General features: G+C 38.5%; 1 protein-coding gene across 1 annotated transcript in view; it reads left to right on the top strand.

The window, feature by feature from the left end:
• The window catches only part of kcnh8 (potassium voltage-gated channel, subfamily H (eag-related), member 8), an 84290-nt gene that overhangs the window by 30532 nt on the left and 40980 nt on the right, over positions 1-12778 (top strand). The window contains exons 3-6 of the mRNA XM_077195444.1: positions 448-576; positions 4788-4918; positions 5016-5250; positions 5940-6097. Coding sequence (XP_077051559.1) covers positions 448-576; positions 4788-4918; positions 5016-5250; positions 5940-6097 — 653 coding nt within the window. The remainder of the gene's footprint in view (positions 1-447; positions 577-4787; positions 4919-5015; positions 5251-5939; positions 6098-12778) is intronic.

Below are 12778 nucleotides of genomic sequence, written 5' to 3'. Positions count from 1 at the left end.
CTTCTATAATCTGACATATTCCCTGGACCAGAATTAAGTGCAAGTTTGCTAAAACAATTCTCAAGTAGTTAATGGTTGATATTTTCCGATAGCCAGAGTGGCATTAGAGACATTATTAGAAAAGAAAAGACATTTCAGAGGTCAATAAGTTTTGATTTTGATTATGAAGACTTTTTTTCTTGATTTTTTTTTTCTTTGGAGTAATGTGCACTGATGAACCCGTTCAAAATAACTCCAGGAATGTAAAACAGTAGGTTTTGATGTCATGTTTTCATGAATAAATCTACAGCTGACTAATAGTTCACACCACTGAAGGTGATTCAAGGGTCAGATCAGGTAGCAGTAGCACTTTTTACAGTGTGAATGCCCCCATAAACTTCACTTATATCATTGAGACTGTGTGTATGTGTGTGTTCATGTATTTTTTCTCACTCTATTCTACTGCAGGTAGTGTGTTCTGGTGTCTGCTGGATATTGTGCCTATCAAGAATGAGAAAGGAGATGTTGTCCTCTTCCTCGCCTCTTTTAAAGACGTCACCGATACCAAAGCCAAATCTATACTTGAGGAGAAGAAAGGTTAGTACAAGATGATGGTGTATGTGTGTTTGCATGGATTTTTATTAAATAATTTTAATTTTTTACAATAATCATCATTTATTTTTGCTTATTTTAGTTTTATTTAGAGTTTAAATGCCTTTTTATATATACATTTTAATTGTTTTACACATGACCCAGACCCAGACTTTGTCATAAAATCATTATTACTGTTACTATTATATATTAATTATTATTCATAAAAAAATTGGAAAACCTAAATAAAGAGAGAAATAAACATAAATAATTGTATTATTTATTATGGGAAGAAATATAGAAATTTTGCATAAATTATGACCCTGACGTGGTGTCAATTTCATCACAATCAACAATGTTTCAATAAAAGTTTAGTGTACTTGGTTATCATGGAGACATCAGATGTGTGTCGAAAACAAAAATTAAGGTACATATTTGTCAATATTTTTTTATTAAAAAAAAATCCAATTATGCAAAACCATTGTGAACATTTCCGTTACAGAATGCTGTTAAATACAACCCACAATTTGAGTTGTGATGGAAATGACTTTCAGAAATGACAGATCTCTGTGTGTGTGTGTGTGTGTGTGTGTGTGTGTGTGTGTGTACTGATTATGTTTCAACATTGTTACTAGACAAATGTTTTAAGTATGTCCATAGGGTGAAACATGTCCATAGTGTAATAAAAACCCTCACATAATCCTTTTATGTGCTTGTCTTGTTAAGGTGAGGCATGATGAAAAATATCTGTTTATTGTGTGATTGAGAACCGGGATCAGATTTTGGCCTCAAGCAGCAAAGAAAATCATTTGGAGCAGGGAATCCCAGTGCAACTGTGTCTGTCGTCCTCTTTTTTTTCTTTTCACATTTTCGCCTTTTGTTCGCCCTCTCCCTCTTCCTCTCTGTGTTTCTCGTGACCTGTTCTGCCAGTAAATTGGGAGTTCATTTATTAGGATCTATAATAAGTGTTATGCCGCTGGACTCCCTGCTGACTACAGCCTTTTATGGATGAGTTTCTGTCGCCCCTCTCCTTCTCCGGCCCTGCAGGCTGAAGTGATCTCTATCCCTCTCTAATAACCAGCTTCCCAGCTTACTCTCTCTCTTTCTCGACCCATGTTTCTCTCTCTGTCTATCTATTGCTCCATTCCTTCAGTCCTTCTCCTACTCCTGCTTTGCTTTCCCTTGGTACCTTGTTCGCCAGGGTTGCAATGAGTGACATTTTTCCCCTGTTGCCCTCGGCAATTGAGACTGGCAGGCTGGCTGTCTGCTTGTTTCCTCAGCTGGCTGATTTAAAAATGCTACACACTACACATTCGTACACACATGCACACATACATTCATGGTCAGCATCCACAGAGACTCCACACATTTCATATGCTTTTGTCCCTGTCTCTACCGCTGTAACCATTGCACTACAATACTCCTGTTGGCACTTTTTGCTTGTTTCATTTTTATTTTTGCACAGTCGAAGCACATTCTTTATGTTGATTGGGTAAGATTGGAAAAGAAAATTAATGGAAAATGTAAATTTAAAGGAACACTCCACCGTTTTTTGAAATAGAGGTTATTCAACATCTCCCCTACATTTAGATAGGTGGGCAAAATAATTTTTGTCTCCGTGCATGCATTGTCTTAGTCTGACAGCGCCGCCGCTAGCTTAGCTTAGCATAATGAATGGAATCCTTTGTTGCCGGATAGCATGTTGTGAGTAAAAGTGATTCACAAAAACAAATTACTTCTTGTGGCCTGCTTATTCAGAACGAGTACAAATAGCATTGCAGATTAAGACTAGGCGATTTCCTAGACAGATATTGACTTGGGACTATATGGGGGGGAAGCACAGGCGAAGCACTGCTACTTGGGCGTAGAGATATCACTCAACACCTGAAATAAAGCTTGCCACAAAGAACCAGCAAAAGTAATGATTATGCATGAAACATTTGAATTATTACTAAACAAGTGTTTTCTATGTCAGTGTTGGCTGCAAAGATAAAGTTGACCAGTAGTGAACGCGCCTATAGAGAGAATTGCACACTTCATACGAATTAGTCTACATAAGCAGAGAGTAGCCAATTTCTTTTAGTTTTTAATTGTTTTGTTTAAAAGTAGACATTTCAAGCTTTCTATAGATATACTTCTCAGGTTTGTGAGACAAGTAGCTTATACACTGAGTTTCGGTTCATTTATGAGGCGCGTTCCAGTTCACGCGCTGGCGCCTCCGTGTTCTGATTATATTGTCTACTATATTTGCTTCTTATTTATTAATCCAGGCAATTTGTTGATGAAACATTGATTAAAATGAAGATACAATTTATACAAAATGAAAATTTCAAGCAAAAGAATATTCGAAGATAATACCCAGTTTTGTGTAACTGGGTATTATTCGATTATTATTTGAAAATCGCACCCCTCCACCACATGCACGCACACATGCATGTATAGGCTACACAACAGAGCATGTGAGCAAAGCGGAGCGGTGTGACGCTTAATTATAAGTAAAAAAACTTAAACATACGTTTCATATCTATGTTTAAATAATATAATGTTATTTTTTTAAATTTCACCTATGTTGATTATATGAAAAGGGAACCGCATGAGATGAGTAAGATAGGATCAAGATGCCCAATATATCGGAATACATTTGGAATGGGTCAGACAAGATTTTGACCACTTATTAAGTGGTCAAAATCTGGTTATTTTGTTAGCAATCTTCGAATATTCTTTTTGCTTGAAATTTTCATTTTGTATAAATTGTTTCTTCATTTTAATCGATGTTTCATCAACAAATTGCCTGGATTAATAAATAAGAAGCAAATATAGTTGACAATATAATCAGGAAATGCATGCACTGAGACAAAAATGGATTTTACCACCAATCTAAATGTAGGGGAGATGGAGAATAACCCCAATTTTTCAATTGCGAGCTATAAAGTCCAATTCTAAGGGAAAAAAGACTGTCTTTTTCCTCAGAATTGTGAGTTTATATCTCATAATTGACTTCATAACACACAATTGCAAGTTTATATCATGCAATTCTGACTTTATTATCTCCCAATTGTGTGTTATAAAGTTAGAATTACAAGCTTTTTTCTTGAAATTGCGAGTTCAAATCTCACAATTGAGACTTTATTACAAGCAATTGAGACTTTATATCACACAATTCTAAAAAGTCAGAATTTGGTGATATAAACGCAATTGTGAAAAAAAAGTCAGAATTGTGAGATAAAAAGTAGCAATTACATTTTTTATTTTTATTCTGTTGCGGAAACAAGCTTCCATAGGTTTGGCTTTACAAAACAATCTAGACAGAAAGTGTTTGAGTTGAAAATACATCCCCACAGGAGAGGAAACTGCATTTGTCTGACCATTTCTGGTAAACTTTTAGCTGTAGTCTAGGATGTCCCCTTGACAGACTTTTTTAGTTCAAGATCTCAAAGACTAAATTAAATGAACCTACTGCAGTATTTAGCAGTCACTCGATCAATTGAAACTGATGTTTTCAAAATGGGAATGAAAACATTCTGATAGCAGAGCCCCAACTAGTGGAAACCACTCGTGTAAAGCAGGTCACCAGCATAAAGGAAGTTATTCTTGTTTCACACCAGCTTTTGTGTAACAGCATCATGGAGGGCAATAGAAGGAAAACGGGCCACTTTGAGTAAACCTGCACTCAAAAAGCAGCAAGTACTATTTGCATGGAAGTATTGATAGAAAATCTCTGCTTTTATTCACAAAGCTACAAAAAACATTCACAGAATGATAAGCTACATTTTCTTTTGCCAATTTTTGCTGGTACATAACATTTTTTATGCAAGAATTCAAGTTGTTAGGGGATGATGGTTTAGATTTTTCTTTGTTATTTGAACATATATTAGAGGAACATTGCCTCATATTTCAGAGTCTTACTTTATTTCAAGTATTGTTGTAATACAAGCTCAAGTCAAAGTAATGCTACAAAGGTTGAGTTGTTCATGTAGTAATACTTTTTATAATTTTTTTATTTTATTTATTATTTTATTTTATTATAAAAAGTTAAAAGAAATGATTTTTTTTTTTATAACAACTTCAGTACCACAGGAATTTTTCTAGAAATAGGCGTTGTGTTCTTTGTTTTTATGTATTAATGGAATTTATTTTGTGCAGTCTGTTTTTATTTCTTGATGGATTGTATCCACATTGTCCTTGACTTTCATAACAACAGTCCAACCTTTCCTCAGAGTGTCGCCGCGAGCAGGTCAAGGGAGGTTCTCCGTTTGGCTCCACTCGGCTGCGATCTAGCACAGTTCTGTACCACATTTCAGGACACCTGCACAACCGTCAGAAACAGAGTAAAATCAAACTTAACAAGGTGAGACCATTCAAATACTGATGATATAGAAACATACAGGAATGAGAAGATAAAACAGAACCAGTTTCTCTACAGTAATTGTGCTCTCTCTTTCTAGAATGTTTTTGGTGATCCACCGGCTCTCCCTGAATATAAGGTAGCTGATGCCAAGAAGTCCAAGTTCATTCTTCTCCACTTCAGCACCTTCAAAGCTGGCTGGGATTGGCTAATACTACTGGCTACATTCTATGTCGCTGTGACGGTGCCGTACAACGTTTGTTTTATTGGTGATCAAGACTTGACACGTAGCACCACCGTCACTGACATTGCTGTCGAGATTCTCTTCATCATTGGTAAGAGAATCCAATTTTGATCTTCGACATAATATATTTAGTTTGTCAATTACATGGTATATTTTTCATTGCTAGCATGATTATGATTTATGATATTATCTTTGCTCAATCACATCTATATCTTTACACATGATTAGAATTGTGTCCTTAAATCAGGCTTTATGACATCTTCCATTAACCCTCTGTGGTACAGCATTGCCACAGGGCAGCATATCATTCAGTATCCTGCTATTCAGAAATAAATTAATTGGAATTAAAAGGGCAGTTTTACAGAAACAAAAAATGTGCTTTTTTTTAAAGACATCTGCTATTTGAGTTTCTCTCCATGATTGATGGAGAATGATTTTTTCCTTTTCTTGCATATTTGTTAGGTAAATAGATGTTTCTGTTCAAAGATTGTTCACAATTTTTGAACAACATAAGATGTAAAGGATGTTGATTCCATATGGTTTAAAAGTTAAACACATGCATTATTTTATTGATTTAAATAACGCTTTAGGTTCAGATTTGTTGACAGCACATTCATTTTTCATTTTTCTGTTGTTAGTCTGTGATAGCTCTCCACTTGATATATAGCTGTCGGAAAAGCATTTTTGCTGTTATAAATGCTTCAATGGACACACTGTCGTTCATTGATATTATGCTGATGGTGTATTTTTTGAAGACGCTGACTCTGTCTGTCGCTTTAGACATCGTGTTCAGTTTCCGCACCACGTACGTGAGTAAATCGGGGCAGGTGATCTTCGATGCGCGGCAGATCTGCATCCATTACATGACCACCTGGTTTATCATCGACCTGGTTGCTGCTCTGCCCTTTGATCTCCTTTACGCTTTCAAAGTCAGCGTGGTGAGTAATGCATTTATTATGCCTATATTACAAAAATGATAATTCATCTATCGAAGGAAAAATCTGTGGGAAGATTTTTGCACTGTTTTCACATGCATTTTGAATTTACAACTTTTACATGATTTTGAAAAAAAAAGCAGGCATACAGAGATTATGTGCCAGCATAAAACTCTGCTGAATTGTCACTTGCGTGTTTTTTTAATTTATTATTATTAAATATTATGGCTAATTCGATAATGCTTTGACCCAGCTAGCACAACTACGTTGTGGGCATTTTTATATAAAGAAAACATTTTGATGAATTAAACTTACTTCCATAAATATAAATAAGCAATATACCAGCATTCTAGAGTTGTCACGGTGGTGGTTGCAGCAAGAGAGTAGTTTAGGCAGGATCTAATTGCGGCAGACACTTTTATTAACTCTTCAAACAAAATAACAAACATGCAGGAGAACACGGGGGTCGTAAAATAACTATACACTGAAGCAACACTAGAGATAAGAACATTTCCAAATGAGGGCTAAATATATACAGAGTAACTAAGAAAGAAACAAAAAGTACAGGTAAGGACTAATCGATCAACTAGCGAGTAACCATGACAAAAAATTAAAAGGGGGAACATGGGTAACTAAGGCACACAGAAAACAAGAAAATAAAAACATAAACCTTACAAGAGTGGGGTGCACCGGATCACAGTTGATCTGCGATCTGAATGGACCAGGCCCCACGGTTCAGCGTGATTCATGACCATTCTTAAACAGACACATACACATCAAAAGTCCCGTCTCTGCAAGTATTCTCTCGGTAATGTCTTAAGTGAATGTAAACAGTAGAGAAAGAAACTGGATGTCTGTCAGTATATTTGGTCTTAAAGTGACAGCAAGCTTATATTCCTGCTGCTGTCTGTCCCATTAATGTTAACAAAACAACAAAATACAGCTTTAACAAAGATTAATCTATATTTAATTTCTACAGTGAACACAATAGTGTTATTTTACATTTAGGCCTAATTATTACATTTCTGTACCTGATTACTACTGTTAGACTTTGTAACTTTGTTATATAGTATTCATCTATGATTGTAATTGTTCTTGTTTTATTACTGACTGTTTACTTGTCTTTAATAATGTTTGCACTTTATTAGTTAGGCTAGTAGTTTTGCTGTGGTATTGAAGTACTTAAAATTAGCTTTAAGTAATAGCAGTTACATGCTGGCACTTTTTTTTTCCAAAAAATGATCTGATCTGTGGTCTTTGGCATTAATATCCCGACTTCTACCAAAATGCAATGCTGTGAAAACGTATTGTACCTACTAGGATAAGCATTGTAGCTCAAACAGTTGGTCAGGATTTCCAAGAAAGCATGAACTGATAAAACCTATACCTTGAATGCAATGTAAACTTCCTTTAGATAAATGTGTCTGCCGAATATGTAAATGTCTAAGAGTTTAGTACTCTCAGTGCATTTCACCGTGTTGAAATCCATTTACTGTAGAAGAGGTTCCTCCAATTAAAAGCAAAAGATGCTAGATTCCATCTGGACTGGTCTTGCTTGAAGAGTCATGACTTTTGGACTTCCAGATATTCTTTTTTTTAGCCCCTCCAGCACTTTATTGAGCTCAATGATTTGTTTTGTTCTTCCTGAAGTGTAAAACAAAATATTGAGCAGCAGCACTCAGGGTCACCCTGAGTGGGTGGACCATGAAGTCCTTTTGATTACATCATGGATGTAGATCTTTTAATGAGTGATCATGGGTTCAAGTTCAAATAAAGATGCATTACTGGCTCTGAAATTGGTTAACACTGCCTCTGATGACTCCAATACAAAATCAAGGGTCACAGGCTCCTGGTTTTAATTTACAGAAAAAGACAGTCAGCTTTTCTGGCCAATCCAGAGTGGCAGAATCGATCAGTGCCACTTGGACACACACACACTTACAGTGATGACACATGCAGTAGTGAAACCCTGCATCCCTCTGTACGGCGAACACGACGAAAGAGTGCTTGAAATCCACAGAGGCTTATTAAGAGGAGAGTGAAATGCAGCGGACTCTACTTTAGTGCCAGTGTAATACAGACCTTGTTGTCTCTGAGATGTTCCCTTAAATCTGCTCCAATTACAGATTGCACCTCTGCTCCTCTGGTATCCCTTCACATCTGCCCTTCAGTTGCACTATACACACACACACACGCAACAAGCATGCACACGGACATGAACCCACAGAAAGACATCAGAAGTGAGGAATATTTCATTTTTTCCTCTGACCTCTGTTTTCCTCTCTGATTTCGATTTCCTTTTCCTATTTGATTTCATTTTCCTGTCCTGGACATTTTCTGTTATTTTGGTTTCCCTTTCCCTGTCTTAGCCAATTTCCATTTGTTTCCTCTACTTTCCTCTTCTTTTCATTTCCTTTTCCTATCCTGGCCAATTTTCATTCTTTTTCCTATTTCTTTCCTCTCCACTCCACTCCACTCCTATCCTCTTCTTTTCTTTTCCTATATCCTGGCCAATTTCTATGCTTTTCTTTTTCCTTTCTACTGCTTTCCTTTTCATTTTCCTATCCTGGCCAATTCCTATTCTGTTCCTTGTCATTTTCCTTTCATCTAATTTGTTCTTCATTCCTTTTCTATCCTTGCCATTTTCCATTCTGTTTCCTTTTCCTCTCCATGCCTCCCTTTTCCTTTCCTGGCCCATTTCCATTCCCTTTCCTTCACTCTTTCCTTTTCCTTTTCGTTTACTCTTCTTTCCTATTCCTTTACATTTTTCTTGTTCTTCTTTTCCTTTACCATTTCATCTGATTACCTCTTTCTTTCTTTTCCTAGTCAATTTCCATTTTTCCTTTTCTTTTTCTCTTTTTCCTATTCATATTCTTTTTTTCTTCTTTTCTTTTTCTCCTTTTCCTTTACCATTTCCTCTTCTTTTTTTCCCTCGTCAATTTCCTTTTATTTCCTTTATCTTTTCTCTCTTTTCCTCCTCTTTCCTTTTTCTTTTTCTGTTCTTTTCCTTCTTTGTTTTTGTTTTCCTACCCTTTCCATTCCTTTCTTTTTGCTCTCTATCACTTCCATTTCTTTCCGAATTACTTCCCTTCCCTCTTAACCCACCTACATATTGTTAACAGTATGAGTGATTTAGTTATTAATTCATATAGATGCATTACCACATAAAGCTCAGTATATGAACCGTTACCGTGGCCTTACCTCCATTTTCACCCTCCTTATCTAATTTTTAACCAACTGTTAAGTTCAGCCTTTTTGTTTCTCTAATGACATTAATGTTCATTGGTTTTGCTTCTGAGACCATGATCTCTCGATGTTTATTAATATTTGATTGTCAAGTGAAAGATTGTGGCCATTACAATGTGGATTATTATTTAATGCTGCAGGGATGTGAAAGGGTTGTTTCTCATAGGGATTGTCTGATTTTAATAAGAGAGGCTGTGATGAATATTGCTGGCTAGTTACTGCCTGAAGCTCTGGACAAACTGGTCTAATAGCAGTGTGTATGCATCTGTTACTGACCTGGTTGTGTATATGTGTGAAAATTTGTGAACAGGTTAATACAGAGTGTTATTTTTATGTAGTCACAGACACAGTCACCCTGAATGTATATGTCACGGTGGGTTGCAGGAAAGCAAACGGAGACGAGGATGTATTTCTAAAACGAAGGTTTATTTGTAATGAAACACAGGACGGCAGAACAGGTAGCACACACACACTAAAGAAGACGGAGATCGGACAAAAACTGACTGAACAGACGGAACTTAAATACAAACACAGATGACACTGATTAACAGAACACAGGTCATACAGAGGCGGAACCGATGGGGGAGGATGACAGAGAGGAGACGGAAGACGGAAGGCCATGGTGGAGCAGAGGGTTCAGAGGGACACGGGGAAGCCACTGGCTCAGGCAACTGAGGTGTAGACGGGGACACAGAAGGGCGCGGTGGAGACAGAGGGACTGAGGTCAAAGGAGGAGCAGAAGGGAGTGAGGAGTCCAATGGAGCTCAGGAACAGGCAAAGGTGAGGGTAGGTCATAGAGCGACCAAGGCGGATCCGGGGGAATGAGGGAGCCGGGCGCAACTGGTGAACTGATGGGCCATGGCAGAGATGAAGGAGGTGGTAGGAGCCAAGGGTGAGCCAGTGGACTGATGGGCCGATGTGTAATCCTGGACGAAGTGGCTGGAGTTGGATCCCAGGGATCCCCTGTCCAAGATGGTGCTGAGGACTGGAAGCCCCTCAGCGAGCCCACCATTCCATTGGCGTGTAGAGGGTGAGTGATGGGGCTGACGGGAGGCAGAGGAGATGAGGATGACAGTTGGATGATGAGAAGTGGCGGGACAGGGAGGTTGGGTGTAGGGATGCTAACCGATGACCGTTTGACCGATGGTTGACTGTATCAACGTTAACCAATCAAAGTTGTTGGTAGTCGGTTAAAAAAAAAGTGATCTCTAAATTAGGCTATTATAGACACTGGACTAAACACTACTACAGTTAGCCATCTCATTCCAAGATGTTTTTGTGTGAAGTGAACAAATTCTCACAATCCATTTTTCATAACTCGCCTGTTTGTACTTAATAAACCAATAATAACATTTGGCGCGAGGTCATAGCATTTGGGTTCGCGCGCTCACAAGGTTTGCGAAAAGTAAAGGCTACAGGCTAAAACACTCAAGGTTAGAGCCAGGGCAGACGACAGGATGAAGCGTGCAAAGAAAAGTAGCGTGTGGGACCATTTCACCAAAAAGAATGACAAAGATGTAAGTTGCAACTTTTGTGATAAAGTGCTTAAATACAGTAGGCCTACATCATCTATGATGTATCACCTGAAAACATGACTTGTTCTGTCTGTTATTAGAAGGCACAGAGTGAGTTAGACCTGCCTTGGCCAGTGCGTCTTTTACGCATTCTGAAGGTGCCTGTTTTATCCATTGGTTTTATCGTGTTGCAGTCTATTAGGCAACATTCCGCATAAGATGGGCTTAGATTTGGAAATACATTACATCTACATTTCAGTGGTAACCGATAAGGTGATGATGATCATCATCTTTCTTTATTATTGTTAGCACTACCTCAAACTAAAGTGGCGAGAGAGGAACAGGCCTGTATTTTAGTTGTGTTTTGTTTTTGTATTTGTATTTTATTTTAGCCAGCAGTCGTCCGCGAGGGGCTGCTGGCGGTATTTTGGTTTGTTTCTTTTATTTTAAATAAAGTATATTTTGATTGTTCGCCGGTTCTCGCCTCCTTCTTCCCTGAACATTGCTACAATCGGTTAACCGGTTTCAACCGGCTAATGAGGCTCGGTGGTCGGTCAATAACATTTTTATTTTTCGCCATCCCTAGTTGGGTGAGAACTCAGTAACAGGCTCAGGAACCAGCTCAGGTTCTGGAACAGATTCAGGCTTGGGAACAGATTCAGACTCAGGAACAGATACTGGCTTGGGGACAGACTCAGGTCTGGGAACAGGAACAGTTCTTGGGGCAGGAACAGGTCTGGGAACAGGAACAGTTCTTGGGGCAGGAACAGGTCTAGGGACAGCAATAGGTCTTAGGAACAGGAACAGGCTCTGACATGGTGGTGGCCATCCAGGTTGAGAGCTCAGGTGGTGTTGCATCGGTGGCCATCGTGACTGAGGACTCAGGCGGCGAGGCGGCGGCCATCCTGGCTGAAGACACAGGCATGGCTGATCTGGCGTGAACAGTCTCTGGCTCGGCAGGCATGACGTGAACAGTTTCTGGCTCAGCAAGACTGACGTGAAGCTCAGGCTCAGCAGGACTGAGGTGAAGAAGCTCTGGAAGGGTGGTCTTGGCGGGATGACACTCTGGAAGGGTGGTTTCGGTGGCTGCTGTTGATTGTGGTTGTTCTCTGGATCGGGACGCGACGCTCACCAAACACCTTGCGACGGACTAACCTGGAGGGAAACCATCAGTGTTTGGGAGGTCGATGGACTGGTGGAAATTGGCCCCGATCCAGAAGAGCAGCTTATCTGATGTTAAAATGTGCAAAGCGTCTTTGACGTCTGTTGGTCTTTTCCTGCAGATGTTCTCGGGGCGCCAAAGAGCTTGTGTATATAGTTTGTCCAGGTGTCCATTTTTTCTTGCTTATTTAGGATTAGTTGGTTGTTGTTCGCATACAAGATTGCTGTTGGGGCTGGTCTGTAGATATTACCTGCTTCTTTGAGCTTCTTTTGTGGGTTAAAATTGTCATGTTTTTTAATTAATTCTTCAATTTCGGCGCATTGTTCCTCCATCCACTTTTCTTTTGACTGTCGGATTGCTTCTCTGATCTTCTGTTGCATTTGTTTGTACTTCTCCATGTTGTTGTTTTTTGTACATTCTTCGTTTGCTCATTGGATCGAGAATATATTGTGTCATCCATTGTTGTTTCTTTTTCGATGACTGGTGTCCCAGCATGACTTCTGTTGTTTCTGTGAATGTAGCTAGTGTTCTATATTACTGATTTTACTATATTTTTAATCAAATAATTGCAGCCTTGGTGAGCATAAACGACTCCTTTAAAAGCATTAAGTGGAAGGTAACTGTTTTATGTTATTTTTAACCTTAATGATACATTTGTCTTGACAGACAGTGACGGAGCACAGACAGAGCTCCTGAGAACAGAAAGATAATGATTGTCATACTGAAAAACATATACTGTTTTGTTCTCAATTCTTTTTGTAT

Source organism: Siphateles boraxobius, unplaced genomic scaffold (assembly GCF_051911475.1).
Source record: "Siphateles boraxobius isolate OS27281-9 unplaced genomic scaffold, OSU_SipBor_1 33, whole genome shotgun sequence".
Classification (NCBI taxonomy): domain Eukaryota; kingdom Metazoa; phylum Chordata; class Actinopteri; order Cypriniformes; family Leuciscidae; genus Siphateles; species Siphateles boraxobius.
The sequence above is the reverse complement of the archived record's forward strand: the minus strand, read 5'-3'. Positions and strand labels throughout refer to the sequence as shown.